Here is a 27,292-nt window from a genome sequence, read left to right on the forward strand (position 1 = left end):
TTAACATTAGGAATGCCAATTATTTTTGTCACTGATTAAACTGCAGCAGAACATTATGATGTCAGCTGAACTTTGACCCTTTGGATATAAAAATAATTGCTTCATCATTTTATCTTATGTGAGGGCACAAGGATTTTGAGCTTTGACTAACAAATTCTTAAAAAGGTCATGCTTCAATCCAAGTGGACATTTGTGCCAAATTTGAAGAAATTACTTCAAGACGTGCCTGAGTTCACAAGAATGACATGGACGGTGCGCATACGTGCTTATGTACAGATGTACGGAGAGCTCACAAACATTTCCGCTCTAGCCACAGCTATCGCCAGTGTGGAGTCATAAAAATTCTCATAATTTTCCACAGCACAAAGTGACATCTTCAGGTTGCTTCTTTGTGTATTGTGATGTTATTCAATATAATAAATTACAAAGAATGAAGAAAAGCAGTAAATCCTTACATTTAAGAAGCTTGAACCAGAAAATATCACTTATGCTTTAAAAATAAGAATTAACTGATGATCAAAATAGTTGGCATCTAATTTGCATCAATTATCAATTACTTCACGCAAAGTGCACCAGATTAAAAGCAGAAAACACCAACGCTGTCAGTAGCGCATAAATTACTATGATTTTTGTCAAAGAAGGAAATAAGGCAAACAGTGAGGTCCAACGCCCTTAGTTTCCTGCAAGCAGCGCTTCCTGAGGAACCAGGAGTGCTGCATAGAAATGGAGATGGGGGAGGAGACTGTCAGAGAGAGGGGGAGACAAATACGCAAGGATGCTATATTCAAGCACACAGTTGGGCTTTGAGACGTAAGGAAGGGAAGGAAAGGTGGCAGATAGAAACTGGAAGAGGAGAGAGAACAAAGGTATTGGTGGGTGGAAAGGCGGAGGACGAGGGGAGAGTCGAGCCAAGTGTGTGAGGGAGCAGCATAACAGTGCACACCAGAGGGATGAGTTCAGCAGACAATCTAATCTGTCCAAGACTCACAGAGGGTGATATGATGAAATTTAACGGACATGCTGCACAGGAGTACAATGACCATGTGTGTCTGTGAAAAGCAGCTATGTGGAGAGTGTGTATATCGCCATAACCACACCTGGGTATATCAACATTAAAATGTAGGAAATTATGAAGGGCTGACAGACAAAGATAAAATCTGAAAAACCATTGACCGTACCCATTTTTATGTTGATGGACCTCAAAACCACACTGCCCCATCAACCAACCACTCCAAATTTAGATCTGTATTACTAAATAATTAAATAGGAAAAACATCCATAATAGAACAGCTGTAGCTTTAAATAGATTTTAATTTTAAACCTTTCTGCAAAGGAAAAGTTCTTTCTAAAATGTTCAATGGTGACACTACTTGGCAGATCAAACCCTAGGAGGTGTAGGGGTGTGTGTGTGTGTGTGTGTGGTGGGGGTGAAGTATGAACCAAAACATAACCATGACAAATATAATATGAAATGAAATACTTATAGCAGAAAATGTGAGTATTTCAAGGATCTGTGTTTTTCCCATTCTTTATACCAATTAATGCTGGGACTCTAATAACAAACAGGTGAAAAAAAGAGGGCATTTTAATGCAGAAAGTGTTCTAATTACTGATAGTATGTTTATTACATCAATGGTTACAACATGTCTTGGAGGTGTGATTTTCTGATACCAGACCATGAATGCTGTTCTATCTGTCAGCAGACTCAAGCTTTAAATGTCAAAATTTACCCCACAGCACGAATCCAGACTGATGTGGAAGACTAAAATGTAAAGCAATTTTCCACTTTCTACAAGTTAATTGTATATTGCACAGGAAGGCACGGCAAAAAAGCATATTAACATTTAAATAAAGAACTGTTATGTCTAAGGAAAAGGAGAAGCAGTAATAAAGTATATAAAATGTGTGGTGCTTGTGGTAAAACATTGGTATGATCCTTTAACTGCTAACCTTTTTCTAAGAAAACTGTACATCCAAAGAGGGTATGCAGTGATTGTGGGTGAGAACGGGCTTTGCATAAGTAATGAAGAGGAATAAAAGACTGTCCTACATCCACGCCAGAGATTACACTGCTGGCTGCTGTTTCTATAAAAAGATCCACTGCAGGGAGTATGAGTGACACAAGCACGCACGCAACCACACACACACCCTCACAAACACACAGATGGGCACAAAAACAAGGCAGTATATTTATAGGGAGGAAGGTTCTAGTATCAAAAGAACTTTAAAGATCAGTGTCTGGTTAGCTCTAGTCACCCAAATCACAGATCTGTGCCTATTCCAAGCCTTGGCAGACAAACACAGTGAAATGCTGGAAAGATTATTGGTAGCTCCAGGCCAACTTTAAATGTCTTCCATATTTCCTGTTCTCCTATTTTCCACTTTTCACTTAGACTGCTTCCTTTCTGGGCAAAACAAATACCTTGCTGAAGTGTCTTCACAATGTGACACGGGGGCAAAATCTAGACATACAAGCCTGAGTGCAAGGGCCAAACACATACCTGCCTGTCACTTTAAGAACGCCTCTGTGCTGCCACATATTCAGGAGGGAAAGTCCCTGTGCAGGCTGACTGAAGATGATGTGATTTTCCACTCTCTGCTGACTGCTCTGGTTAAACATAATAGCTAATTCCGATCCCCGCACCAAAAAAAGCATAAAGACATTTTATTTACACCTCGTGCCTTTTCAGACATGATATAGAAAATAAGTGCACTGCCAATATTTGTATCAGGTGGGTACTTGGGGGTAGTGCCCCTCTTGTATAGAAAATGTGAGCATGAAATACAGATTTGATTGCAGATCTCAATGCAGCAGCCCAGAAATTATCAGCAGCCTTGGCAGACATGTAGCATAGTCTCCATACCGCTCCACGTGTCCAGGAAGGTTTAAATGTCCGTGACAAATATAACCTGCAAACAATTCATGGAGACCGCTGATGTTGTGCATCACCAACCCAAACTGTTAGTGCTGAACTGGGAACGAGACTAAATAATAAACTATCTCTATGATTTAAAACTATGCTTGTGTTCACATGGAAAGAAAAGCAAATTTTCACCTCACATTATATGCACAAGTTTGACTGGGCGATCATTTGTCTCATTCCTATAAACAGCCAGAATACCTTATTGCACATTAGCTGTAAGCTAGTAAACAGTGGCAGTCAGATATGTGCATCTCACCTCTGGCTGACTCAGCACTCAACAGAAACACTGGTTATTTCCCTCCTTCTCTTCTTTCACCCTCTCCTTTCTGTACTCTTGAACACTTCCCCATCCAGGCAGCAGTCAAGTACAAAGACAGACCAATTAGGTTACACATACACTGCACCCTGGTTCGCTGCTGCAAACAGGATGAGTAACAAGAGTGAATAAAAGTCCAGTTTTTAATTACAAAAGTTTAAAACAGTTAACTCTGAGCTCTCCTTTGAGTGGCAAAAGGATCGAGATCAGACTAAAAGCTGATTGTTTATTCCTCAACTCCAGCTCTGAGAGATTATCTCTCCTACAGAGGTTCCCAGGTCTCAGTAACTGAGCAGCAGCTCTGCCACCCCCACCCCACTGCACTCCATCTTCACCACACAAAACACTGAAAAGCCCCACAACACAACATGAACTAACCTTTGGGGACAAGTATAATATTTTCAATATATTTGATATTATCGGGCCACTATATGTTGATGTGAACATAAGGGACCTATTCTCACTGAAAATTAAGATCAACTGAGTAAAATTTGAGGAAAACTAAAAGACCGCATTCAAAAAGATTTAATGCAGTACCACTGTCAGTCCGCACATGAGTTTAACATAGCACCCAAAATGTCTCTCAATAAATGTCACATGCACACCTCTGAAGACATCCACGTTATCCTAGAAAGCTGGATGAACACAGGAAAATGACACAGTGGCCTCATTTATTTGAACTACAGTTAGTGTCTGAAGCCTCTGATGAGTTTCAGAACGGGCTTCTTCTACCAGCCAACAGCACAATATGACCTCTATTACAATGAGCCAGGAACAAAAACTTGAATCTCTGCAGCCCATACAGAGTTCACAAATAAGCCTTGATAAAGAACTCAAACAAGTACAGCATCTGTCTGAAGGCAATTACCCACAAAATATGTAGAAGGCAGAGTACAAAAAGCAGCACCAACAATAGGTGTAACAGTAGAGTGCTGTTAAAACGGACACTGGGATGAATCACAACCTCTTTACAGCCATCAGCCTAGTTGTAAAGACAGAAAAGAGCTGAGTGGTAAAAATGCATGTGCTGGTCAAAAAGGGTGCTTAGATCCTTTGTGTTTAGTATACTGCCCCACAGCATGCTGGGAGGAAAACAAAGTATGGCTGCACGTACTGGTGAGCAGGGGCATGGGCCCCGACTGATGGACCTCATCTCTTCGGTATTTTGGTATGCCTTTGCCTTTCATTCACATCCCACCCGCACAAGCACAGAGGCCCATCTCCCCACAGTTCTCCCCTCCCCCCTTCCTGTTGTTGCATTTCAATGTAAATGGATGGATGAATGGCTGCAGCTGGCCCATCAAAAGGCCAGCCCCACTGAAGGCCCTTGGTGATTGAGATTCAGCCAGGCCAAACCTCGTCTACCATCCCCCACCAAACGCTTTGTCCTAACACCCTTACCCCCTGTCTCAGCTTATAGCTTACACCCAACATGAAGAGGTTGGCTGGGCACAAGACGGCTTAAAGGAAAATGATACAGCTGTTTGCCTCTGAGGACACCAATAGTCAGCACGTAGCAGTTCATCAAAGTGGCAATAAATCCCAGGCATATTTTATTTATCTCAGGTTGACAAAGGTTGGTTTTGGACAGGAAACAAAATTCTATTTCACCGTGATGGGGAACAGAAAAGACAAAACTGCTTTCCCATATATCGCATTTACCATCAATCCGACACTGAAATCATTCTTCTATTAAGATGCCATGTTGGAGACCAAACCAAAGACCAAACTGACACTGCAATGAAGAAAAATCCGTCACAACAATAATTTGACTGCAAAAAAATAAAACTGTATTATTTCAGTTCTTGAACAGTGATACTGTGTAAATGGTGTCAAAACATTCCTTTGGGACACTATGACAATCTGACAAAACAAAGCTTCTGATTTCGAGTAAAACAATTCAAATACTGGTGGTAATCCATCCACCATCAATACACAACACCACCAAATTATTGCCAAATCTACACTAACTGTCTGCAGCTTTAGGCTAACCAGTTTACTGTGTAAACCTGACGCGACAAACACAACAAAACTGGTTAAAATGTCCCAAAATAGATTTAGACAACCTCTTTATGTTGTTGATACCAGAGCAACCCACTCTATAATTCTTCTGGCAACAACTGCAATGGTCATTTAAGAATAAAGGCCTTACACAATTCCATTCCCTGAAGACTCCAGCTGCAAAAAGCTCGAGGCTGCAGGTTCAATAAGTGATGAGTTGCATTAGCAGAAAAACAGCATCAGAAAAGATAAAATTCTCTTACTTTCACTCCAACTTCTTGCTGTGATATGTGCACTTGTTCATGAACTAACATAGCGTATTGTAACCCTTGGTATCATATGGTCGGGACAGCTCAGCTTTACGCATAAAAAGGGCCTTAAGGTTGAGCAGGAGAAACAGGGAAGGTAAGGAAGTCCAGGCAAGCCAGTCTGCCTTGTCTTTTCCCATGTGTCAGCAACAGGCTGAACAGACCAGAACAGCCGAGCCCAGAGGGACACACCACACAGACTGTCTCTGCCATCAGCTCTCAGACCTGGCCGACTAACCTCAGAACATTTCCAATCTCACGTATGGATAATACATCATTCCATGCAGCCTCCTGCTCAGCAGCATATCCCATCAAGACACCAACTGTTGTCTCCAGATTTGCACCACCCCTAATTCATGCTAGCCCAGACTGAGGCACACAGAAATTTGCCTAACAGCATTACATACTCAGGTTCTGTCAATGCAAATACGTTTTCTTTAGCCAAGACTTTCACTTATTATCATTATCTATCTTCAAGATCCTTAAATCACCTACCATGAATTTCAATAGTATGTTTACAACAAATATTACAACCAATAAAACTACTAAGAAGATGTGTTGGTCAGTTTTGCAGTTGCCAGTTAGACAAATGAGACTCAAACTTATCATAGATGAGTCTTAATTAAAGATTAAACTGACCAATTAAACAGTAACCTAGGCATACACAGATACATCAAACTGTACACTCAGACCAAGCTCTACAAATCTAAACTCCCTACCAAACACTCTTATACATTAAGGTTACATCTATTACCACTTCTATTTTTATAAACTTCAGAAAAATATGTTTATTCACCTTACTGCAAAGGACATTGATTCTATCTTGGAAATCTGAAAGCTTTATTCAATATGATAAACATCAAAGTTGCTGGTCAGCACACGTTATAATGTATTTATGCCAGAAACGCAAGACATATCAAATCCCAAGAGCATATTCCTGTGCGATACAAGCGTTGAATTTTTTTGCATACCTGAAATTATGATCAAGCCTATCACTAAGTTTCCCTAAAAATAAAAGCACAAAATATTCCTTTTCTAAGCTTCCATCTTAAAGATCAAAAGCCAAGTCTAAAAAGCACATTTCTGGAGAAGCAGCGGCATGCCAGAATAGAGAAGCTTTCTCTTTGATGTGCAAGAGACTTGGGGAAGAGAAAATATTATCGAGAGCAGTGCAGCGGAAGGCTAGAAAGTAAGCACAACCAAACTCGAGTTTAAGACGGCATCAGCCATCAGGACCTCCTAAACCCCGAAATGAGGCTCTACACTCCCTGAGACAAACAGCAGGATTGGGGCCCGCCATTTTGTTCCATTTCGCTTGGAGGATAGAGGAGGGGGCAAAGGACTAGGCTGAATTTCAAAGGGCTTCAGATGCCATTTGAGTATCCGCAGAGATTGTGCTGGTAGAACAGCAGCTATAAAAGATTTACACAACTCGAACAGGGAGGAAGAGAGGGGAGTGAGAGAGAAACTGAGACAGAGGGACAAAAAGAAAGGCAGAAACAAAGACAGGCAAAAACAGGAGTAGCCATACTTGTTTACCTAAAAGGACCACACTCTTAGCACAAGGGGGGAGGGGAGAGCCTGCATGGACAGAAGGCAGGCCGAGTGGGTGCTGGAGCTTCTGCTAAAGGCTTCTTTTCCCTCTTACAACAGTTGTTTTACATTGCATAATATACTGCGTACTATGTCATCCACCTACACATCCTATTATTATATAATACATCTTATAATAACACATACAAATAAAATGACAAAGTTTGGTTTCATTGCAATGTCTCACTGTTAAGAAATCTAACATGACCAACAGAATTTTTCGCTGCTACTTAAAATGCTACATCAAGTAATGGAAGAAAATACATTTGCCTTTTAAAAATATTAATTATGTGCAAACATACAGAACACAGAGAGATATCCGAGCATGACTTGGATGGAGAAACGCTACATACAGAAGGAGACACGGTATTATACTACTTATTTATGACAGATTATTCAGAATAATATTAATTAGACTAGTTATTTTCAAGAGGAACATTATGTAAATACAGGCACAGACTGAGATGTAAACTTTTGCAAAACGATGTGTTGATCAATGGATAACTGACATGTACCTGAAATACTTGCAACCTGAATCAAGTTAAAAGGACAGGAGTGGGGCTAGGGATGGGCATTTTTACTTGATAAATTACTTAATTGACTAATTAGGCTTTATGAGATTCATTTTCTGCTGACTAACTCATCAAATGTTCCAACACTAGAAGGACTTGTCTCATCAAGCCACTCCAAATATAAGGTTAGTAACCATACAAATATCCCAACTAAAGAACTTTATTTTGCTCAACCTAAACTTACTCACTTAAAAACTCAAGAACAAAATTCTAAATAACAAGTGAAAATAAATAATTTCTCTTAAAAAATTGCAGGGAGCCCAGGTAAAAGAATCAATTCATACAAAAACGTTTGCTGTCAAAAACAAAAACAGGAAGTGATACAAACCAGGGACCAAAAGTAAACTTGAAACAACTGCCAGTGGCTACTATCAGCTTTTGACTTAATTTAATGACATGGACAGTATGGTCCAGCTTAATGTTTCACTGGCAAATAAAGTTAGCCAGGTACACACAAGATATGGCTCAGTGACTTTAAAAGGAGTGATAGAAAGCTTTGTTACATGGTGCAACATCAATCACATGAAGCTCAAAATCAGCACACCAGTGGTGGAACGCAATACGTAAAATATGTATGTTGCTGCAAAAAAGCTACGAATTCTATAATGTGGATGCTTCACACCAGGTATGTGCTCGATTAATTGACCAGATGTTTACACAGTGCTACTCTCTTTTTCTTTTATTAATCTTGTAATGTACATGTATATGACCATCCTTTGGTCCAAGTGGATATTTGTGCAAAATTTGAAGAAGTTCCCTCAAGGCCCTCCTGAGAATTACATTCACAAGAAAGGGGATGGCGATGGGACGGACAACCCAAAACCACAATGCCTTCTGGGCACAACTATCGCGGACAGGAGGATAAAATAAATAAAAATGACTGTCTATAAGAACATAGCAAATCATGAAAAGTTAATATGCAGAGTCATGTTCTGACGAGCGAGAGCTGACCTGCAAATACTGCAGTGTTCTGTTCAGTGTTCTGCTTCCTGAAAAAACTCTGCCATCTCTTGTATATCATCCCAGACACGCTTCTCTTATTTTGATGACATTTCCACTTTCATTTAGGTTCAACAGCCTCAATATCAATACTAACAATAGGTTATTTAATGAGTTTCACGGGTTATCATTCGACTTGATCACGTGGCTGACAACTGTTACTGCTGAGCCACCCAAACACAGCAATCAAGAGAGTCTTGTTCTGCTGCCTTCACTCTTGTGTTTTTGCAATGATGCATGTCATGCATCAGTTGAGTTTGTCTTGTATCAGTCTTTTAGTCTGAACACAGCAAAAAGTAGCTGACTGCCAGAAGACAAGTTTGCCATTCTGTTTTCGTTTGGGTGTGTTGCATTCAACATCAAGAATACCTTGGAAACCATGGAATAGTAGAAAAAAAATGGGAGCAGCAGGGGGCCAGTGACTATGTTACAGCAGTTACTTTGGTAACTCTTCTTATGAAGATTGCATAGTAGTGCTTTATGAGGGCATTCATGGTGACTTAGAATGCATTTACAATGCTTAATGACTGCACCAATAAACACACATAATGCTTTCTGATGCACTACATCAGCAGTCCTAAAACGTACAGGTGAGGCTGATAATGAATTACAAGTTTAAATGTCTTATGGATGCTCCATGGGTTATAAACTACAGGTTGAGTAATGGGGTTTATTATGCATTATGTCTTTACTCACCTCTTAACAATCAACTGTCATAAGGACTCATTTTGTGCCATAATAGTGTATGCAGTATCATTAACTTAAGATGCAGCATAGATTCTTTTAAACATGTGAAAATGCATTACACTTGACTTACCACCAACAATGAAACATTATGATGCAGTAGGCCCCATCGGTCAACCTCCGGTTAATAAAATATCAAGAGGATCAAAAAGACCCCCAAATTTAAATTCATTACAGTTTACATTTATAAAGTTTAATGACTGGTGTTATAATGCATCAGAAAGCATTATGTGTGTTTACAAGTGTAGTCATGAATCATTATGAATGCATCATAAGACACTATAAATGCGCCAATAACGCATTATAGATACTAATACAGCCTAATACAGCCCCTAATGGAGTCTAAAGAGTTGTGAGACACAAGACCCAATTCAGTAGAAGGGCAGAATTACAGAAACATTTCCTGCTTTTCTATTGCACAAAACATGTGTAACCCCAAGCTACAATCACATCTCATGACCTTTCTGAACCAAGCAGAACTCCATTTCCTGTTGGGAGGGGGGCATAGCTTAATCCTCTCATACTACTTATAGGAACAGGGGCAAAATCTCATCATCACTAATGGGAAATATATGGGACCAAATGTTCACACGTGTCATGAAGCATAACAACTAACCTTAGTTATGACAATAGATTTGGCCCAAAACTCTAAAATAACTAGAATAAATACACTTTTTTTAAATTATTGCATCAGGATGACATTTCATCGTGCCTCATTTAAAGGAACCAGAGATGGGACCAAGTCATTGTCTTGCAAGTTTCAGTCAAACCGCAAGTCCAGAGGGCTCACGTTGTTGGTAGCAAAGTTGAAGTCAAGTGGCAAGACTCAAGTGCCTCAAGATCACATTTGTGAACACACTGCATTAATAGCTCCTTCTTGTCGTCTTTTGTTGAGTTCACTGAATTAATCAAAATATTTAATTTGAATTGATTAAAAAAATAAATTGTGGTGGCTACATAACAGACCACTGAAAAATGTGTGTTCAGCATATAACACCAAAGTGCAAAGAAATTCAACTATCATACAAACTGACTCAAGGATTACACATGTTACTGAGAAACTTGAGTTTCTGTGACACTTTCATTCTGTATGTGGGGTTTCTTGTATTCACAATGTCAACACATCAATGATATATGGTAATGCATTAGAGATAAAATGTGTTCAGAATTCTGAAAAACACTACTAGTTCAGATATAAATCCCTCACTTCACAATCTTGATGTTTAATAGAATTAAACTATAGCACAGACAAATTAGACCTACACAAGCTCGAGCGAGACAGAGATATGCATCACTGCCTCTGCAGTGTAGTCAACATGAACGCCCCAACAAGCTAAAACACTCAGTATCTTGGTGGAAAACACCACCAGCGGCACTGCAGTCTTTTCCTCAGCATTGGTACTGCACCAAGGTGGAGAGCTTCTCCCCCTTATTCCATTTCCTCTACAGCTCATCTCAAATCCCACCATGTTGTGCCCCTGAATGACATACAATTTAACACAAAAAAAACACTGCACTAAACTAACTTATGTAATACCAACCGTTACCCAGACACACACTGTGCTGTTAGTCAACTAACTGTATACGTAAACTTCCTGAAAATCCAGTTAGGCTGTGGACATTTAAGCAGCTATTTCAACAGTCCTACAAAACAAATTTTCTTCATGAGTTTTAGTTGTGACAATCCAATTCATAGCTTTCCTTCTAGTCAGCCTTGCAGAACAGACCAGTAAGTGGACAAGGCATGGTGCTTCATGACAGGATTTTACGATGCTGTGCACACTTTAACAGAAAAGCAGGGAGACTAATACTGCTTTAGATCAACAAAAAAAATAGTTCAGCGTTTGGATATTATTACTGCACTACCTTGAGAAATGTAATGATAAGTGTTGTCTGGGATATTGCTGAAACCACTTAGTGCTAGAGTGAAGTATGCAACAAATTTAAGTTTAACATTACTATTAGACTTACTGTAGACAGACAGTGTTAGTTCAATCATTTCTGTTTCCAAGACAGGCCTTTACAATCACACAAGATCTGTTAAGCTGTTACCATACGTGCATGTATGGTATCAATGTGTACAGCTTATTCAATCAAAACATTTAAGATTTACCTATAAAACATCACCACGTTGCCATTTCCAATCAAATCATACATGGGAAATGACCAACCATAGCTAAATTTCATTTGTTACAATGATTTATGATACACTTATGTAAGATGCAAAATTAATGCCTTTTGCATTCGATTTAGAGGTATTTCAAAACACAGCTAAGCAAAACCTCAGAAAGGCTGCGTGCCAGCGGTGCTAAAAATCAGTATATTTCAAATAAAAATGAAGCAAGTCACACAAATCTGGAAACCTCTCCATATTAAAAGCGTCTACATTTTTAGAAACCCTACGTAAATAAAGATTCTACATGTTGACCTTTGTCGCAACACAGATCAACCCAAGCTAACGGCGGGGGCTGCTTTAGTCAGTCTGTTTGTTGTTGTTAACGCGCTGGAATAGTAAATGCGACTTACCTCCGTTTTAATTTCCACAAATTCAAGAAGGTGTCTGAGTCTTAATTGTTTAGTCTATGCCGCGATGTGTTCGGCCGATGCTGGATGATCCCATTTGTTGCCGACGGTTCAGTATAGACTGGTCCGGAGACATCCGCATAAATTCACGACGACCATCGCAGCTCAAAAGCAGCTCACTACAGTCGAGGCTAGCGCTAGCTTGTTAAAACAGTGCAGCTCAACAACCAGTCGTCCAAAGAAAAAAACAATAAAATTCCACGAAACCTCGCTTACAGCGTAGCTATTTCATCTTCACCACCGACTACGAACCTTCATTGCTCCATTTGTACAACAGCACGCTTGCTTGAGTGCACGTACACCATCAAAATATCTTATTTTGTCTCGATTTAATCCACTCCGCCAACCCATTCGAGCGGCCTTTGACTTCAGTGTGTGGACGCTCGGAACGGAAACGTTTCGGGAATGAAACGAGTATCCTGATTGGCGCTGGAGCTGTGGGCGGATACCGCTTCCGTACAAAATGAAATAGACGCCATTTTGGATCCACACGCTATCCTAATCTCGGTTCAGAACAAACACAAACAAGGCTCCAACGTGGCTGACCGCAGTTCCCAGTTTCAATCGTGAGAGACCACACTCCATTATATAGTTGGAGACCAAGAAAAGGAAATGGAGTACAGGCATTGGGTGCACTCGTTTTCCGGATTTACAGAAACACCTAGCTTTGTTTATTCTGTTTGTAGAAACATTAAACTTTGTTTATTGACTTGTTCCTTTTGCCTTTAAAATCTTAATATCCTATTCAAAATGCAAACGTCCATCTGTACAACGACAGGAAATTTAATACTTGCAAGCATTTTTCAAAGTTGATAAGTGGGGTATTGACGCAAACGATGTATTAAATATCTGTATTCAGTTCTCTCAGAAGTATAACGATGGATTTCAGTAATTACCATATGTTTTTCTCATTATGTTTTCTTTTTGATGGACGTGTCAGACTTCAAATATAGGACATGGGACAGAAGCGATGGATGACAAGAAATAGTATGGCAAGAAAGCGGAGCGTGCGGGTAAACAAACCTAACGCATCCACCGTCAAAGTGAAACGCTAAAGGATGAAAGAACGTCTCCCATTGGCTCGACGAAAACGTCTCTATTCTTATTGGTTCACTGATTATGTCACTCAAACTGACCTGTACACGTCGCTTGTCGTGACATTATTGCCGCCTTGATTATTTCTATATGAAGATATGAGAGCAGCGCTCCACATGATTCCATCCCAGCTGCTTAAGACTCAACCAACAGAGTTCAGTGTCCGTTGGTGCAGGAATAAATAATCCCCATTCCCCATCATTTGGGGATTATGTGGAAACGGAAAAAAAAGAACGGGTTCCTTGATTTTCTATCTTAGAGCGTGTGATAGTTTTTTACAAGTTGGATCTCATGACTGACAATAAAATGTGCTGATATGTACATATTTTGCTGAACATAACTGGACCATGGTCTACCGAGTCCAGAGCTCCACTTTAATCAAGCAATGGCGCGCTCTGCTGGAGGAAGCGTATGCTGTCAAAAAAATTTTTTTAGTACTTACCACTTTTGTCAGAAACTACAGTCAAGATAATTAATCAAATTATTATTAATTAATTATTTTTATTTCAACTGCTCTTTATCCAGAGCAATTATTGAATTGCAATCGAGTGAGATAATTGCTATAATTATATGATAAATTTATATTGTCTTTGTATATTTTTTTATATATATATATTTTTATTGTTTTACTGTTTTGCAGGGTCTTCATAGTTCGTCAGACTACACATTCGTATGGGAAATCTGTAATGTTTTACTCGTTTTTAACAGAGTACTCAACACCAGACACGCAGTATGCCATAAAACTACCCCTCACCACGAGACAATCCCCGAGCCTTGGGTCACGATCTTGACAGCAATTGTATAAACTGACATAACACGACAGGTTTCGAGGGCGCAGTGAGTATGCGTCCCCTTGTGCGGCTGATGTGGCGGTTTCACTTTGCTGCATTTCGATATCTTCATTGTCACATTAAAAGGCAGTCAGAATTTAACAACAATAAACATCTCCTAAATATAAGATACAGTTCATAGAATCACAGAATGAGATGTAGACTGAAAATTGCAGGGTTTGTGTTTTATTGCATAAACCCTGCGCAAACATGTGCGCAGCTAGGAGCTCCTTGAAGAACACAGAAAAAGGTCGCAGTTCATAGTTCGAGGAGAAGTCGTTTTCAACGCCTGCCAGATGAGTTAAGCTACAATATTCAGTCTCCCTTCACATATTACAAATAGTATCGAGAACAGTGATAATTACATAATGTCGAGAAAGTCAAATTTACAGTAAATACGTGTTGTTTTTGCCGTATTTTCATGCGCAGGAAGTCGGTGTTGAATTTTGAGGTGACATCTTTGCTGCACGGTTGAATAACATAGCAAGTTAGCTCTAAACTGGGAGGCAGGGATAAACAAATAGTCATAACACACTGCTTTATCTTAACAGACAACCGTTAGTTATGGCATTTCAGTTGTTCAGTTAACATACAGCATTCAGTGACACGATGTCGGCGTTGTTGTTGCAGCACCGCGCTGCGTTGTGTAGAAAATACAGCAGAGCGTTAATGTTGACGCTGTCAAGGCGAAACTCTCGTTGTTTAGCGAACAAGCTGAAATCCAGCGTAAGTGCTAACAATGTGCTGCCCGGCTGGGATGTCGTCAGAAAGATGCTCCTCTCAAAATCAGAGCCGACACTTGTAAGTCAGCCGGAAAAACTCATTCAGGTAAGCCAAAAAAATACATCAGAGATTCGCCAAACATGACAGATGACTTGGCTTGTATTTCTGGTTGTTGGTGATAGTTGTGACTTATAAGTAAAACTTGGGAAAAAATACTGGAGGAAGTCTGTAAAGTGTGATCTGCCTCCAACTGAGGCTCTTTACCTTTTAATGTAAACTATGAAGAAAAACAAAAAACAACAGTACGGAAACTTAAATCGTCAGCTTCATTTGGTCACTCTTTTTTTTTAAAAGTGGTCTAAATTTCTATCTCTGCACCAGGATGATGTTTTGTTTTGTTTTAAGACTGATCAAACTGTTATTCCACTGTGGAAGTTCTTTAAGTTGAAATTAGATCATTCTTCACTGCTTCTGCTTGGTTTACAAATGCTCGGTATTGTTCATGAAATCTTGATTTTCACACACATTTTCCTGTTATGTTATCACCACAAAAACATGTTGTCCCAATGTTCCCCTTTTTAGAGTCTTCTCCACAGACCTTTGGGTCACGGCATGGTGGGATTTAGCAAAGAGTTAATCAGGAGCAATCTGTTGAGGAACCCTGTTGGTTTAATAAATATATTAGGTAAACATCCATGTTTATCAACCTTGGTCAACATTTACTTGCACTGCTTTCACTAAAATGTAATTTTAGTTAGAGCGACTTATGTTGAAAAAATACTTTGATTTCAGGGGCAACAAACTTCTTCAGTACAACTCAGTCTAAACAAGCAAAAAATAAAAGCAATGGACCAAAGGGAAACACTCCAGAGGAAGATGAAGGTAAGTGGAAAAATATATTATCTGCCTGGCACATTGCTGCTCAGTAACTACACCACATCAGGCTTTGATCTTACTTCCTATCTCTGGTATTTTTTTCTATCCTCTTCTTTCATGATCCCCATCACCTTCTAGAAGAGAAGAAACGTCGTGAGCAAGGGGACCAGGCGAACCGGGAACGCATCCGAACCCTCATAATTATAGCGCTCTTCGCATTCCTGTTGAACTCCTTCAATACCAGCGGTGGTAACATCTCTTGGAATGACTTTGTCAATGAGATGCTGGCTAAGGGAGAGGTGTCACGTGTGCAAGTCGTTCCCGAGAGCGACATTGTAGAAATCTACCTTCATCCTGGAGCGGTCATCTTCGGAAGGCCTGTATGTACATCCTGAGCATCTGAACTTTGATAGCGGATGTCCACGCTCACCTCTCAATTCCTGCCGTGCTTCTTGCTTTACAGAGGCTGGCACTTATGTACAGAATGCAGGTTGCCAACATCGACAGATTTGAGGAGAAGCTGAGAAATGCCGAAGAAGAGCTGAATATTGACACCAAGGACAGGATACCGGTGACCTACAAACGCACTGGATTCTTTGGAAAGTACGAACATATTAATCTTTCACAGAATAAACTTAAGATCAAAAGAAATGCATTCATGAGGTGCCTGCAAAGGCTTAGTGAGCAGTTTGAAAGAATGTTATCTCCATACAGAGTAAAACGGTGTGTCAAAGTAAACATTTTTTTATGACAAAATGCAATGTTTTTCCGTCTGCTCACTTTGCAGTGCGGTCTATGCTCTGGGGATGGCCGCTCTTGCCGTGGGTTTTTTCTGGTATATGTCTCGACTAACAGGCATAGGTGGCCGAGAGGGCGGCTTCAGTGCTTTTGTGAGTGAGACCACATGAGCAAATTGGCATGCAAGCATTTAATGTTCTCATTGTGTTCCACTGATTCAACCAGCATATTAATTGCATTTTAAAACATACTTAACAGAATCAGTTGAAGATGGCCAAGTTCACCATTGTGGACGGCAAGTCGGGTAAAGGTGTGAGTTTCAAAGATGTAGCAGGCATGTACGAGGCTAAGACGGAAGTAAAGGAATTTGTTGACTACCTCAAGGTGAGAAACCAGACTTGTGATGATATGTATTGGACTTACGTCATTCTTTCCCGTTTGTTTTTCTCCATCTAGTCGAATTGGTGGGCTAGTTCACCCTTTGCTGCAATATTAACATGATGAACTTTGCGTCTCCCACGAGTTAAAGTTTTCATTTCCCCACTGCAGTCTATTACTTACCTTATTGCTGCTATCTGTTTGCAGAACCCAGAACGATACCTCCAGCTTGGAGCCAAGGTTCCCAAAGGTGCATTGCTGCTTGGGCCTCCAGGCTGTGGGAAGACCTTGCTGGCTAAGGCTGTGGCCACTGAGGCCCAGGTGCCGTTTCTGGCTATGGCTGGTTCTGAGTTTGTGGAGGTCATTGGAGGTAAGTAAAGACACCACCAACAATTAATACGGCTTGTAACTGGTTAACATTATTAAAATGTTTAATAATGCAAGTATAATCCCAATACTTGATGTGAGCGTAAATACAGTTGGTTTTGATAATATTTTGATAATCTCTGTCAGAGAAATCATCACATGCACTTTACTAATGACTGATTCTCAAAATTGCGTGTAAATATCATTTCCCAAATTCTGTGGCACAATATACACGACATATCAGATTATTTGAAAAAAATAGATGTGATTCAGGCATCACTGCTCTGCCTTTAAATGGCCACCTTGTTAGAGGATTTAATTCTGGAGACACGTTAGATACTTCTGCTCAGTTTTAACGTGACCTGTACTGTGTTTGCGTGCAGGCCTGGGTGCTGCTAGGGTGAGGAGTCTGTTCAAGGAGGCTCGAGGCCGTGCACCCTGCATCGTCTACATCGACGAGATTGATGCCGTGGGAAAGAAGCGATCCACCAGCATGTCGGGTTTCTCCAACACTGAAGAGGAGCAGACCCTCAACCAGTTGCTGGTAGAGATGGATGGTGGGTGAAACGTTCAGGATGTAAGATCATTTTGTTGTCGTCGGGGGGTGGTCTTTTCAGACAGCATACTGAACCTCTGAACTTCCTCTTTCACAGGAATGGGAACGACGGACCACGTGATTGTCCTTGCTTCCACTAACAGAGCAGACATCTTGGACAATGCTCTCATGAGACCAGGCAGACTGGACAGGCACATCTTTATAGATCTGCCCACACTACAGGTAGTTTTACTTAATCACGACTGTTTTTAAAACTTGCATTAGACAAGTTTTTTTTTTTTTTTTTGCCTTGATACATCATTTTGAAGTAAGCGTTGATTGCAAAATGTAATGGCTGTGATGTGGGACTAAACCATGTTAACTGTGTAGCAGGTTTACACAGAGTTTGTCATTTAAATCTAGTTTGTCCCGTTTCTTATTGTTGTCTCTCTCAGGAGAGGAAGGAGATCTTCGAGCAACATCTGAAGATTTTGAAGCTGACCCAACCTGCTAAATTCTACTCTCTGCGTCTGGCTGAGCTCACGCCAGGCTTCAGTGGTATATCTATACATATTTATTCTTTTGTCCTCCTGTAAACCTGTGAACATATATGGCCCTAACGAAGCCTCCAATAATGAACTTCAGCTGTTGATCAAAAATAGGAAACACCTTTGCACATCACAACATAACACGGCTGATGTTTACTGGCAGATCTTTTCCCCCAGGAGGTAATCATGAAATCTCTGTCACCATCTCACTTTGTCTCTGCAGGTGCAGACATTGCTAACATTTGTAACGAGGCTGCACTGCATGCTGCCAGAGAGGGGCACAAGTCCATCGATACGTTTAACTTTGAGTATGCTGTGGAAAGAGTAATAGCAGGTATGATGATACAAGCACATTATTGTTTGGAAAAAACAATACATTTCACATATGGCCGCCTGTTTGACAAATCTGTCTGTGTGTGTGTGTTTTCAGGAAGTGCAAAGAAGAGTAAGATCCTGTCTAAAGAGGAGCAGAGGGTGGTTGCCTTCCATGAGTCTGGACATGCCTTAGTGGGATGGTTACTTGAGCACACAGAGGCAGTCATGAAGGTAACACGCTTCTGTGTGGCTGTGACTTAGTGTAGACTTTTATCTGAAGTGTAAGACATGTCCTGTGTATTACATATCTGTGTCTGCTTATTTTAACCACATTAGTCCTATGCAGCGCTTGAAGTTTTCTTTTGGCTGTTGATGTAAAAGCTGGAGCTGTGTATTATCTCAAGATTGAGAAAAATTATCCCACATGTCTTTTCTCCGCTGATCTGACCAGACTGTTCAGGACATCACACAAGGTGTTAAATGGTTAACTCTCGATTAACGTGTAAACATTTGATATACCTTTTGATAGACAGTTCAGGAAATGTTAGGACGACGTGAATGGACACATAGAAAGGCTTTTAAAACAGTTCTAAAACAGTAATTGTGAGAAAGGAGCAAAGCTTAAATATTGTTGAACTCACAGTTTGACCTTGTGGTGTGTCTTTCAGGTGTCCATTGCCCCACGGACCAATGCAGCGCTGGGATTCGCCCAGATCCTACCTCGTGACCAGTACCTGTTCACCAAGGAGCAGCTGTTTGAGCGGATGTGTATGGCTCTGGGAGGAAGAACCGCTGAGGCTATCACCTTTAACAAGGTTACAACAGGTATATCCCATCTATTATATCACCTTCCTCCAATCAATGCCTTTCACTTATCCTGCTGACTGTTTCTGAATGAATTTCCTCTTAGCTTTCTGCTGCCAGTTCCTCCTCAATCTTTTGCTTTATTCCTGATACGATCTGACAACATTTTACGTTGCTAAACATCCAAATATGAATACTCTCTTATGCTGTAACTTACCCTCACTCTCCGTCTTCAGGAGCTCAGGATGACTTGCGTAAGGTGACCCGTGTGGCCTACTCAATGGTGAAGCAGTACGGTATGTGTGACAGCGTCGGCCACGTCTCGTTCCCAGACGCAGAAGAGCAAGGTGCCGTTGGACGCCGTCCTTTCAGCCAGGGCTTGCAGGAGCAGATGGACCATGTGGGTTCTAAGACTGGATCAGTTCTCTGTTAGCACATCTTAGCATACTGTGAATGTTGACATAATGATGTTTGGTTATGACCTGAAAAGTATAGTTTTTGGGGTTTTTTTTAAAGCTTTTTCCATATCATTAGGCGCTCTGATATAGGACTGCTTATCATCTCACCAACAGCGAACATTGTTGCATGTTTAGATTTGACAGCACTTGTTGTTCTTGCAGGAGGCTAAGATGCTGGTAGCTCGTGCTTACAGGCACACAGAGAAGCTGCTTCTGGACAACAGGGACAAGTTGAAACTGGTCAGTTGTTCCTTTTTTTTGTCATAAAATTGTGTATTTAGACAGTAGCTTTTTGTCACCATTGAGCACAATCACAACCAGCCGGCATCTGTCTTTCCAGTTGGCCAATGCACTGTTAGAACGTGAAGTGGTGAACTACGACGACATTGAGGCCCTGCTGGGTCCACCTCCTCATGGTCCCAAGAAGATGATCGTCCCACAGAGCTGGTTGGAGGCTGAGAGGGACAAACAAGACACAGGAGAAGACGATCCTCAGCCACCACCCAGCAAACACGGGGAGGAATATGCAGATCCGCAGCCAGTGTGATCTTAAAATGGACATCTCAGAATTATTTTTATCGCTGCTGCTTTTTGTGGGAATCATCAGGGACAAGGAGAATTTTCCAAAACCTGGGACTGATTCCTGGGACGGATTTTTTTTTCAGATAGCTGATGTGTTAGATCATCTGAAAAAGGCCTAAAAAAGCTTGTGCAGTTTTAAAAATGGTCATTTTGTGAGGAATGTCATTATTTTTCTCGTCGCATTATTATGCCAGAGATGCACTAAAAACAAATCAGGAAGTCTCTAAGTAACCAAAAGTGCAGTCTAGAAAAACTCTAAACGACATTTTCACTGTATGAGCAGACAACAGTTGATATGCTCTTCCCAAACACTGTGTGCTCATGCATGAACCTGCAGTGGATTCATCTTATACAGACATACTGTATCATACACAGGTTTGGATTTCAAGTGTTTCTTTTGAGAATTTGTGTTATTTCATATTTGAAACTGACAGATTAGCACATGCATATGAATAACTCAAGTCATTCTACACACACACAAAAGCTGACCAATAAATTTGCATTCATTCAGATGACTCACAGTTACACAAACATATTAATGGTTCGATAATCAGGTTTGCTGCAGTAAAGAATTAGAACAGACTGTAGTAGATTGCTGTGGACGTGTGTACTCAAGAGGAAACTAGATTTTACATTTGGAAGCACCCCTTTCACGCTGAAACATCAAAACTTCTGTTTCGTTGATGATTAAGCAGCAGGTATGACATGAAACACTTTCTCGCATTGTTACATTTACAGATTGAGTGAACAGATGGAATAGGCCGAGTTAGGGTTTTCTTTGTATTAGCGGCTGTTTGGTTTGATTACCACAAATAAATGTGGACACTCAAAAGATGATGTTGCTAAATATCAAAATAAAGATTTATTTAAACTTTATGTGTTAACACATAAATAATATGTTTGTGTATGTATGAATAATGAGTAAACGTAGTGCAGCCTGTGAAGAAAGTCTTATTCAGTAATGAATTATACACACAGTAAATAAAAGATTTGCATTTATTGTGTAGGCACAAGTAAAACCTAAATTCAGTTAAAATATTTAAAAAACATCATTCAGTCTTTGCCTCCAAACAGACTACAGGATACTGTGTGGTATAGTATGTTTTGTCTGATATTTTGTGAACGGATTGCTGGAATGGAGGATTTGTGATCAAAACAGAAAAAAACAAACAAAATCAATATCAAAGTAAATTTGTCTTATAAAACAATCACTTATATAAAAAAAGAATTACACAGGCTACAATATCTTTTGATATTTCAGGCTTGTTGTATGCATTATCACCTGAGGATAAACAAAACCTGACGTGGACAATCACTTCAACACATCCTGCTTGCCTTGTAGCATGCACAGCTCCTTTGCTCATGTCTGATTATGTCAACACACGATTTTAGAGTCAAGCCATTTTGTCGGTCATGTCCAATTGATCCTCAATAAAACCCAGGGCACATTAGATTAAAGGCCCATGGGTTTGCACAGCACTTCTTGCTCAGCACATGTCATATCTGATCCTGGACTAAAACCTTTTTTCTTAAGTCCAGAAAAACACCTGAAGCTCGATCTGTGTCCCTAAGGCTTCTTCCTGCGGGGTGTTGTCCACCTTAACGTGGGTCATACATGTTGGCCAGTTTCTGAAAACGTGGTCCCCAGTCGTTGAGGTAATCGTAGTCTTGGTCTCCATCAGAGCTGCCTGAAGCAATGGAGCTGAGGCTGCCTGCCAGTGAGCCCTCTCCCTCGTAGTCGTAGATCAGGGCTGTGTCGTATGGAGGCACGTTAGGATCGTTATCTGCAGCCTCCAGGCCCTGTGGGAAGAAAAATGACAAGGTCGATAACGGTAAAACAAATGCCCAAGAATGTTGGTTTAATTGACATAATTTATTCTTGGACTAAAAAAGATATATTTTTTATATTCAGTTGCTAACAGAAATAAATTATGATCAGGTAGGATAATGTTCAGTACATATGAAAATGTGTGGGGGTTTTTTTCCATCACTAATAAATGACATCATTTCACTCCAAATCCCATCGCTTTTACTGCTTGGAAAATAAGTTTAGCTGTGATGCCAACTGCTGATAGACCACAAATAAAAATGTCCCCGTTCTTCTTATACTTCTATTTTCTGTCCCTCTCACTTCTAAGGTTTGATTAATTCACCGAAATCTCTAAAAAGCTTCCTAAACTGATCGCTAGTGGAAACGCAGGCATGTTTCAGCTTCAGAAAACCCAGACCCAGATCAAGTTGTCTGGTGTTTATTAGAAGGCCTGTCCATAACCTGGGAGTGATGGTAACTTCCTGTTTTGCATTTTGAATTCTGGTGGCCATTATAGTCTTTTACTCACATCATTGATGTAGTCCTCGATGTCAGTGGGGTCTGCAGGAGGCCTCCGTGGGTAGGTGGGTGAGGGCAGGTTGTGCGGGGCATCCTTCCTGAGGGGCTGCTTACCTCGAGGAGCACCACATCGTGGGTAGTACGAGCCCGGGCTCGAAGGTGCGTCATGAGGATTCCACAGCAGGTCGATGTTAAAGGCGTTCTGCAAAGTGAGGGGAAGAGGCCACAGATTGATCCTGCATGTACTTTGATGATGGTGGTGACACATTAAAATACCATTAAGTTACTTTTAAATAAAACCAGTAAGACTGTCTTCTCCTGTTGCACCACTGCATTTCTCAACCCAAACCATCCATGAAATGTTTCCACATCCATAATTCCTGTACAAATAGCAACCATTTTAGCTTGACCACAGGATCATTCAGACCTCGTCTCTTGACCTTGTGGCCTTACCTCATCCTCCTCACCCCCTCCTTGCTCATCGTAGTTGAAGACATTGTCGCGGATGTCGTCCTCGGACTCTCCGACGAGCAGACCCGTACCTTTCTTGATATGGTGGCGTCTCCCACAGGTGCTCACGGCCACAGCCAGGAGCAGCAGCACTGTAATCAAACAGAGGGAAACCATCAAGTAATTAGTGTTTATCCAGTTAGGGGGCTGCGGCTCATTATTTATTAATCTGCAGATCATACTTGAATGACTAATCGTTACAGCTGCAGCTTGTTAGTGCATGATATGATCAAGACAAAGTTTTTAATAGATTTGATGACCCACTACATATATTTTATTATCAATCCTGCGACAACATTAGAATCTCTAATTATTTGTGTGCTGAATTTCAAAAACAGGACATCTTTCTCAAGTTGTTTTCAAACTGATGTTTTTTAAAATGTAATGTCATCTGCTTTAAGAGTCCTCATGACAAAATAAGCAATATCTGTAACTAGGGTCTTAATCCTGTTGGGAGAAGAAAAACATTCAAAAGACTGAATGACTACTTGAAGATGGGACTTACACAGCAGAAGTGCAATACTGGCCATGATGATAATGAGAGCGATGAAACTGATTCCCACACTGGAGCCTAGGACAGCCACCGCCTCAGACTTACAATCTCCAAAGGAGTCACAGAGACACACGGTGACATTGACCTGAGCATAAGCGCTCAGAACTGGGCTGCCAGAGTCTGACACAAACACTGTGACCGCATACTCTCCTGTCTCCAGCTCTACAAGGGGCTGAAGCATGGCATGGGTATCTGAAGAGGGAACGAAAATGGACAAAGGTGCAAGTTCAGGATGTTTGTTCATGCAGATCCCATCATCACCCCCAATGCTCCTTGCTTACCGTTGACTTGGATAACAGTCCAATTGACTGACAGATCATCAGGCATTTCAAACTTGAAGGGTGCAGCGTGTGGAGGAAGGTCTTCATCCACAGCAGTCACAACCAGACCAGAACTCGTCCGGCCTGCATCTTTACACACTGAGCCACTAAGAGGGAAGAGCTGAGGGGGGAAGTCATTGGTCTCCTTCAGTGTGATGGCCACTGTTGCAGTGGTTGACACACCACCAGCATCTACACAGGAGAGCATACGTACACAGCAATGCCACTGTAAGTTACAACCACTTATTTTTCATCGTGTTTACGTCTGCCAAAAGTATTTGTTTTCTCACAACACTTGCTCTTTGGGGTAAGATATATATTTATTTCGTTTGGTTGGCTGATAATGTAGATAAACTGACCTGTAACCTTGACAACAGCAGTGTAGATATTGTTTTTAACATGTGGAGATCGCATGTTAAAGGTTCTCTTGGCAGTTATGTCTCCCGTGTCTCTGTTGATGTCCAGCCATCTCTCGGGATCTCTGCTAATCTCATACCTGCCACACGGAGCAGAGGAAGTTAACAGACACACAAATTGTTCAAGGTTTTTTGTTTTTGTTAAAAACACCAAATTACTCGTCTGGTTTGGTTGCTGCATGAATACCTCAGGTCAGAATTATCAGGGTCAAAAGCGATGTTGCTTCTCAGTAAAGTCCCAGGAACGACAGACTCAGGGACAACAATCTGTATGGGGTCCTCCCTGAAATGTGGAGCTTCATTCTCATTCACAACAGTCACCACCACGGACGCAGTGCTCACTGGGAGGTTGGGCGCCTTGTTGCTCAAGGGATTGATATTTTCCACGGTCAGAGTCAGGATGTGCTCACTCTGTGCTTCAAAATCCAAGGGCTGCATGATGAGACAGAGCAGAAAAGGCTTGTTTGAGGAAAAAACTTTGCACTGCAATTGAATAATAAAGAATAATTAATAAATCTATATGTAAATTTCAGTCATTTAAACTGATTTTACCCAGAAAACACAGGAAAAGCCAATAAAAGCATTGTAGCTTAAGAGTCTACCACTAGAGGATGTTGCTGGGTTGAGTTTGAGAGTCTCAAAGCACATGTTGTCTTTGGAAATACCACCCATTTTAAAAATTAAAACTATTCCTGTGCTCTCGAACAGATCTGTCAGTTCTTCAAACCATTAAGTACAATCACAAAGATGTATGGGGGAAAAAAACATTTACTTGGATGTCACAAGGTTTATCTATTTCTTATGAATGTTTTACAATTAGAAACAGTCCTGCAACACAGAAATTCACAAGCAGTTACTTTCATAGGCAGTAATTATTGGGTAAAATGCAGTGTTTAATTAACTGCTACTTCCATATCAGGTCAGCTGGCAAAAATGTCAAATTAATTTAAAGGTATAACAATAGCAGCATAACTAACCAAACTCTGACTAAAATATCTGTGTCACAACTTACCGGTAACTGTTTTTAAGCAATGTATAAGAAATTAACCAATAAAATAAACCATTTCCACAGCCACTTCAAAACTCATTAGACAAACTACAAAACACGTCATGTTCGATATGTGATGCACACCCAACATTCACCACAACTCCTCCTTCACATTGTTTCAGTACCTTCACCACTGTAAGGATGCCCTGGTTGGTGGCAGGATCTGTACTAACGGCAAAGTTGCCATCAGGGTCGTTGGAAATGAAGTATATGGCCTCCCAGTTTCCTGTTCCAGGATCATCTCTGTCTGTCGCATTCACACGGCCGATCTCATAGTCCTTCCTGTTCTCCACCGCTATCACACTGTACTGCATACGCCACACACAAAACACAGATCCAAAGATTCAAACTGGTGTGACAAAATGGTTGCCCTAAGTGTTTCAAATAAAAAAATGAAAACACCCCTCTCACCGAGGCAGGACTGAAGCGTGGGGCGTGGTTGTTGATATCAGATACGTGTATGATTGCCACACCATCACTTGTCAGCCCCATGCCCCCCATATCTGCGATCTGCAGTTTTAATCGGAAACTCTTCACCACCTGGGACACAACAGAACACATTTTGAACTGAAATGAACCACACTATGATGATGTGCAAAGATCAGCATCTTAACTTTAACCTGCAGTTTACCTCTCGGTCCAGGCCTACGTCTCTTGTGTAGATGGCTCCTGTCTGGTTGTTGATACCAAACATGGTCTTGGTAACAGCATTGGCAGGAAAGCTCTCCTGGCCAATGATAGAGTAGCTCAGATATGCATTTTCCGTCATTGGGTCATCTGCATCAGTGGCTGACACTGACATCACCGACGTGCCTGTCGTAAATAATCGAAAGCTTCGGTCAGTTGGAAACATCTGTCAGAGTGAATCAACAGTATGTGACACATGTGCTGCGGCTGCAGGACTCCACTGGAAAAATATCAAACTTTCCAAAACATTTAACAAAACGTCCTATCCTGACATTGGAAATGTGCCTCTAGGTAAGAACAATTTACTCGATTCACATGCGAATCAGTCATTCATTTGAAAATAGTTGTAATCTGCTGTTACACGAGAGATGTCATAACGTGTTTTACTCCGGTTTGCACAAAACTGCAAATCAAACAGTGCAGCCCTGACATATGCCATCTAGGATGTGGATATTTAACTTAAGACGTCCAATAATTGATTTTTTTGGCAATGAGATGAAGCTGTGATCACAACACTGACATACTTCAAGTAAGTTGACTTGGCAAACTCATTGGCAACCCTTTGTTTATTTACATGTGTAAGTCCAATATTCACTCTCTTTTGGCTCTGTTTTGGTTCACCACCTCATCGCTAACTTTTAACTCGCTAACTGTTTGGTGTGTAGCAGGTAGTTTGCAGTGAGATTTTAGAGCTTTCCAGATGTAAAAAAGCTGCCTGATGCATCTGAAAATCATACTGATGAGAGTGAAAAGAGAGAACCAAAACAGCTGTGGGCTGTAAAATCAAAACAATGAGCAGAAAGACTCTAAAACATTCTGCATAACTGAGGAGAACTGCAGAAATTTGTGACTATTATCTGTGGCTTCATCACAGCTTTAAACTGTTTTAAATTCAATGGCGCACTGACAACAGCAAAGGGACAGTTGTTAAACAGTATGAGGAAAGTGTTGTATGCTTCAGCTACTATATGAAAGAAATTTAAGATTGGAACATTGTGGTTCAAGAGGAGACAAAAATCAAAACTTTGTAATGCAGTCGTCTCCCATAGCCAGATCTTGGATTTGGTTTATTTGTGTTCTTTTAAACCAATCACAATTGCCTTCGGCAGCACTAAACTCATGGTGCAACAACAGTGTAGCA

At 40.7% G+C, this 27,292-nt stretch overlaps 3 protein-coding genes across 8 annotated transcripts in view; 1 reads left to right on the plus strand and 2 right to left on the minus strand.

Annotated features, from left to right (window-relative positions):
* The window catches only part of ankrd11 (ankyrin repeat domain 11), a 91,784-nt gene extending 79,175 nt beyond the window's left edge, over positions 1-12,609 (minus strand). The window contains exon 1 of one of the 3 annotated variants that reach the window (XM_046389623.1): positions 12,293-12,609. The gene's annotated coding sequence lies outside the window, so the exon portion shown is untranslated. Of the gene's footprint in view, positions 1-11,983 lie in introns of all 3 variants that reach the window. The other 2 variants (XM_046389631.1, XM_046389613.1) reach the window with 2 other exon arrangements.
* Positions 12,610-13,921: 1,312 nt separating this feature from the next.
* Positions 13,922-21,164, plus strand: spg7 (SPG7 matrix AAA peptidase subunit, paraplegin). Of its 4 annotated transcripts, XM_046389661.1 has the most exons (18): positions 14,202-14,471; positions 14,596-14,793; positions 15,271-15,373; positions 15,481-15,570; positions 15,703-15,944; positions 16,028-16,167; positions 16,352-16,454; positions 16,561-16,686; positions 16,888-17,050; positions 17,430-17,603; positions 17,700-17,824; positions 18,037-18,139; positions 18,353-18,463; positions 18,560-18,675; positions 19,113-19,269; positions 19,485-19,648; positions 19,869-19,946; positions 20,047-21,164. In XM_046389661.1, exons 2-18 carry the CDS (start codon positions 14,635-14,637, stop codon positions 20,251-20,253), a joined length of 2,361 nt encoding a protein of 786 aa, XP_046245617.1. In that variant the 5' UTR covers positions 14,202-14,471; positions 14,596-14,634; the 3' UTR covers positions 20,254-21,164. The 4 variants fall into 4 exon arrangements, with proteins under 4 accessions (XP_046245624.1, XP_046245608.1, XP_046245617.1 ...); XM_046389668.1 differs by lacking the exons at positions 14,202-14,471; positions 14,596-14,793 and adding an exon at positions 13,922-14,052; XM_046389652.1 differs by having other exon boundaries at positions 14,201-14,793; positions 15,706-15,944.
* A 102-nt stretch (positions 21,165-21,266) lies between these two features.
* cdh15 (cadherin 15, type 1, M-cadherin (myotubule)) overlaps positions 21,267-27,292 on the minus strand; it is a 32,116-nt gene continuing 26,090 nt past the window's right edge. Inside the window, exons 6-15 of the mRNA XM_046389681.1 lie at positions 26,096-26,277; positions 25,876-26,004; positions 25,590-25,772; positions 24,604-24,848; positions 24,360-24,496; positions 23,962-24,192; positions 23,633-23,872; positions 23,071-23,219; positions 22,628-22,819; positions 21,267-22,088 (exon numbers count right to left, since the gene is read on the minus strand). Of these exons, the coding sequence (XP_046245637.1) occupies positions 21,888-22,088; positions 22,628-22,819; positions 23,071-23,219; positions 23,633-23,872; positions 23,962-24,192; positions 24,360-24,496; positions 24,604-24,848; positions 25,590-25,772; positions 25,876-26,004; positions 26,096-26,277 (1,889 nt within the window). The 3' untranslated portion in view covers positions 21,267-21,887. The remainder of the gene's footprint in view (positions 22,089-22,627; positions 22,820-23,070; positions 23,220-23,632; positions 23,873-23,961; positions 24,193-24,359; positions 24,497-24,603; positions 24,849-25,589; positions 25,773-25,875; positions 26,005-26,095; positions 26,278-27,292) is intronic.

Source organism: Scatophagus argus, chromosome 1 (assembly GCF_020382885.2).
Source record: "Scatophagus argus isolate fScaArg1 chromosome 1, fScaArg1.pri, whole genome shotgun sequence".
In the NCBI taxonomy this organism is placed as follows: Eukaryota; Metazoa; Chordata; class Actinopteri; family Scatophagidae; genus Scatophagus; species Scatophagus argus.

What these genes read in the sequence shown, in the direction of transcription:
- spg7 (XM_046389643.1), top strand. Translation starts at nt 14,575, where the DNA reads ATGTCGGCGTTGTTGTTGCAGCACCGCGCTGCGTTGTGTAGAAAATAC. An exon ending in CGCACTGGATTCTTTGGAAA is followed by an intron (nt 16,168 to 16,351) that starts GTACGAACATAT and finishes CTCACTTTGCAG; the next exon opens with TGCGGTCTATGCTCTGGGGA. An exon ending in GTTTGTGGAGGTCATTGGAG is followed by an intron (nt 17,051 to 17,429) that starts GTAAGTAAAGAC and finishes GTTTGCGTGCAG; the next exon opens with GCCTGGGTGCTGCTAGGGTG.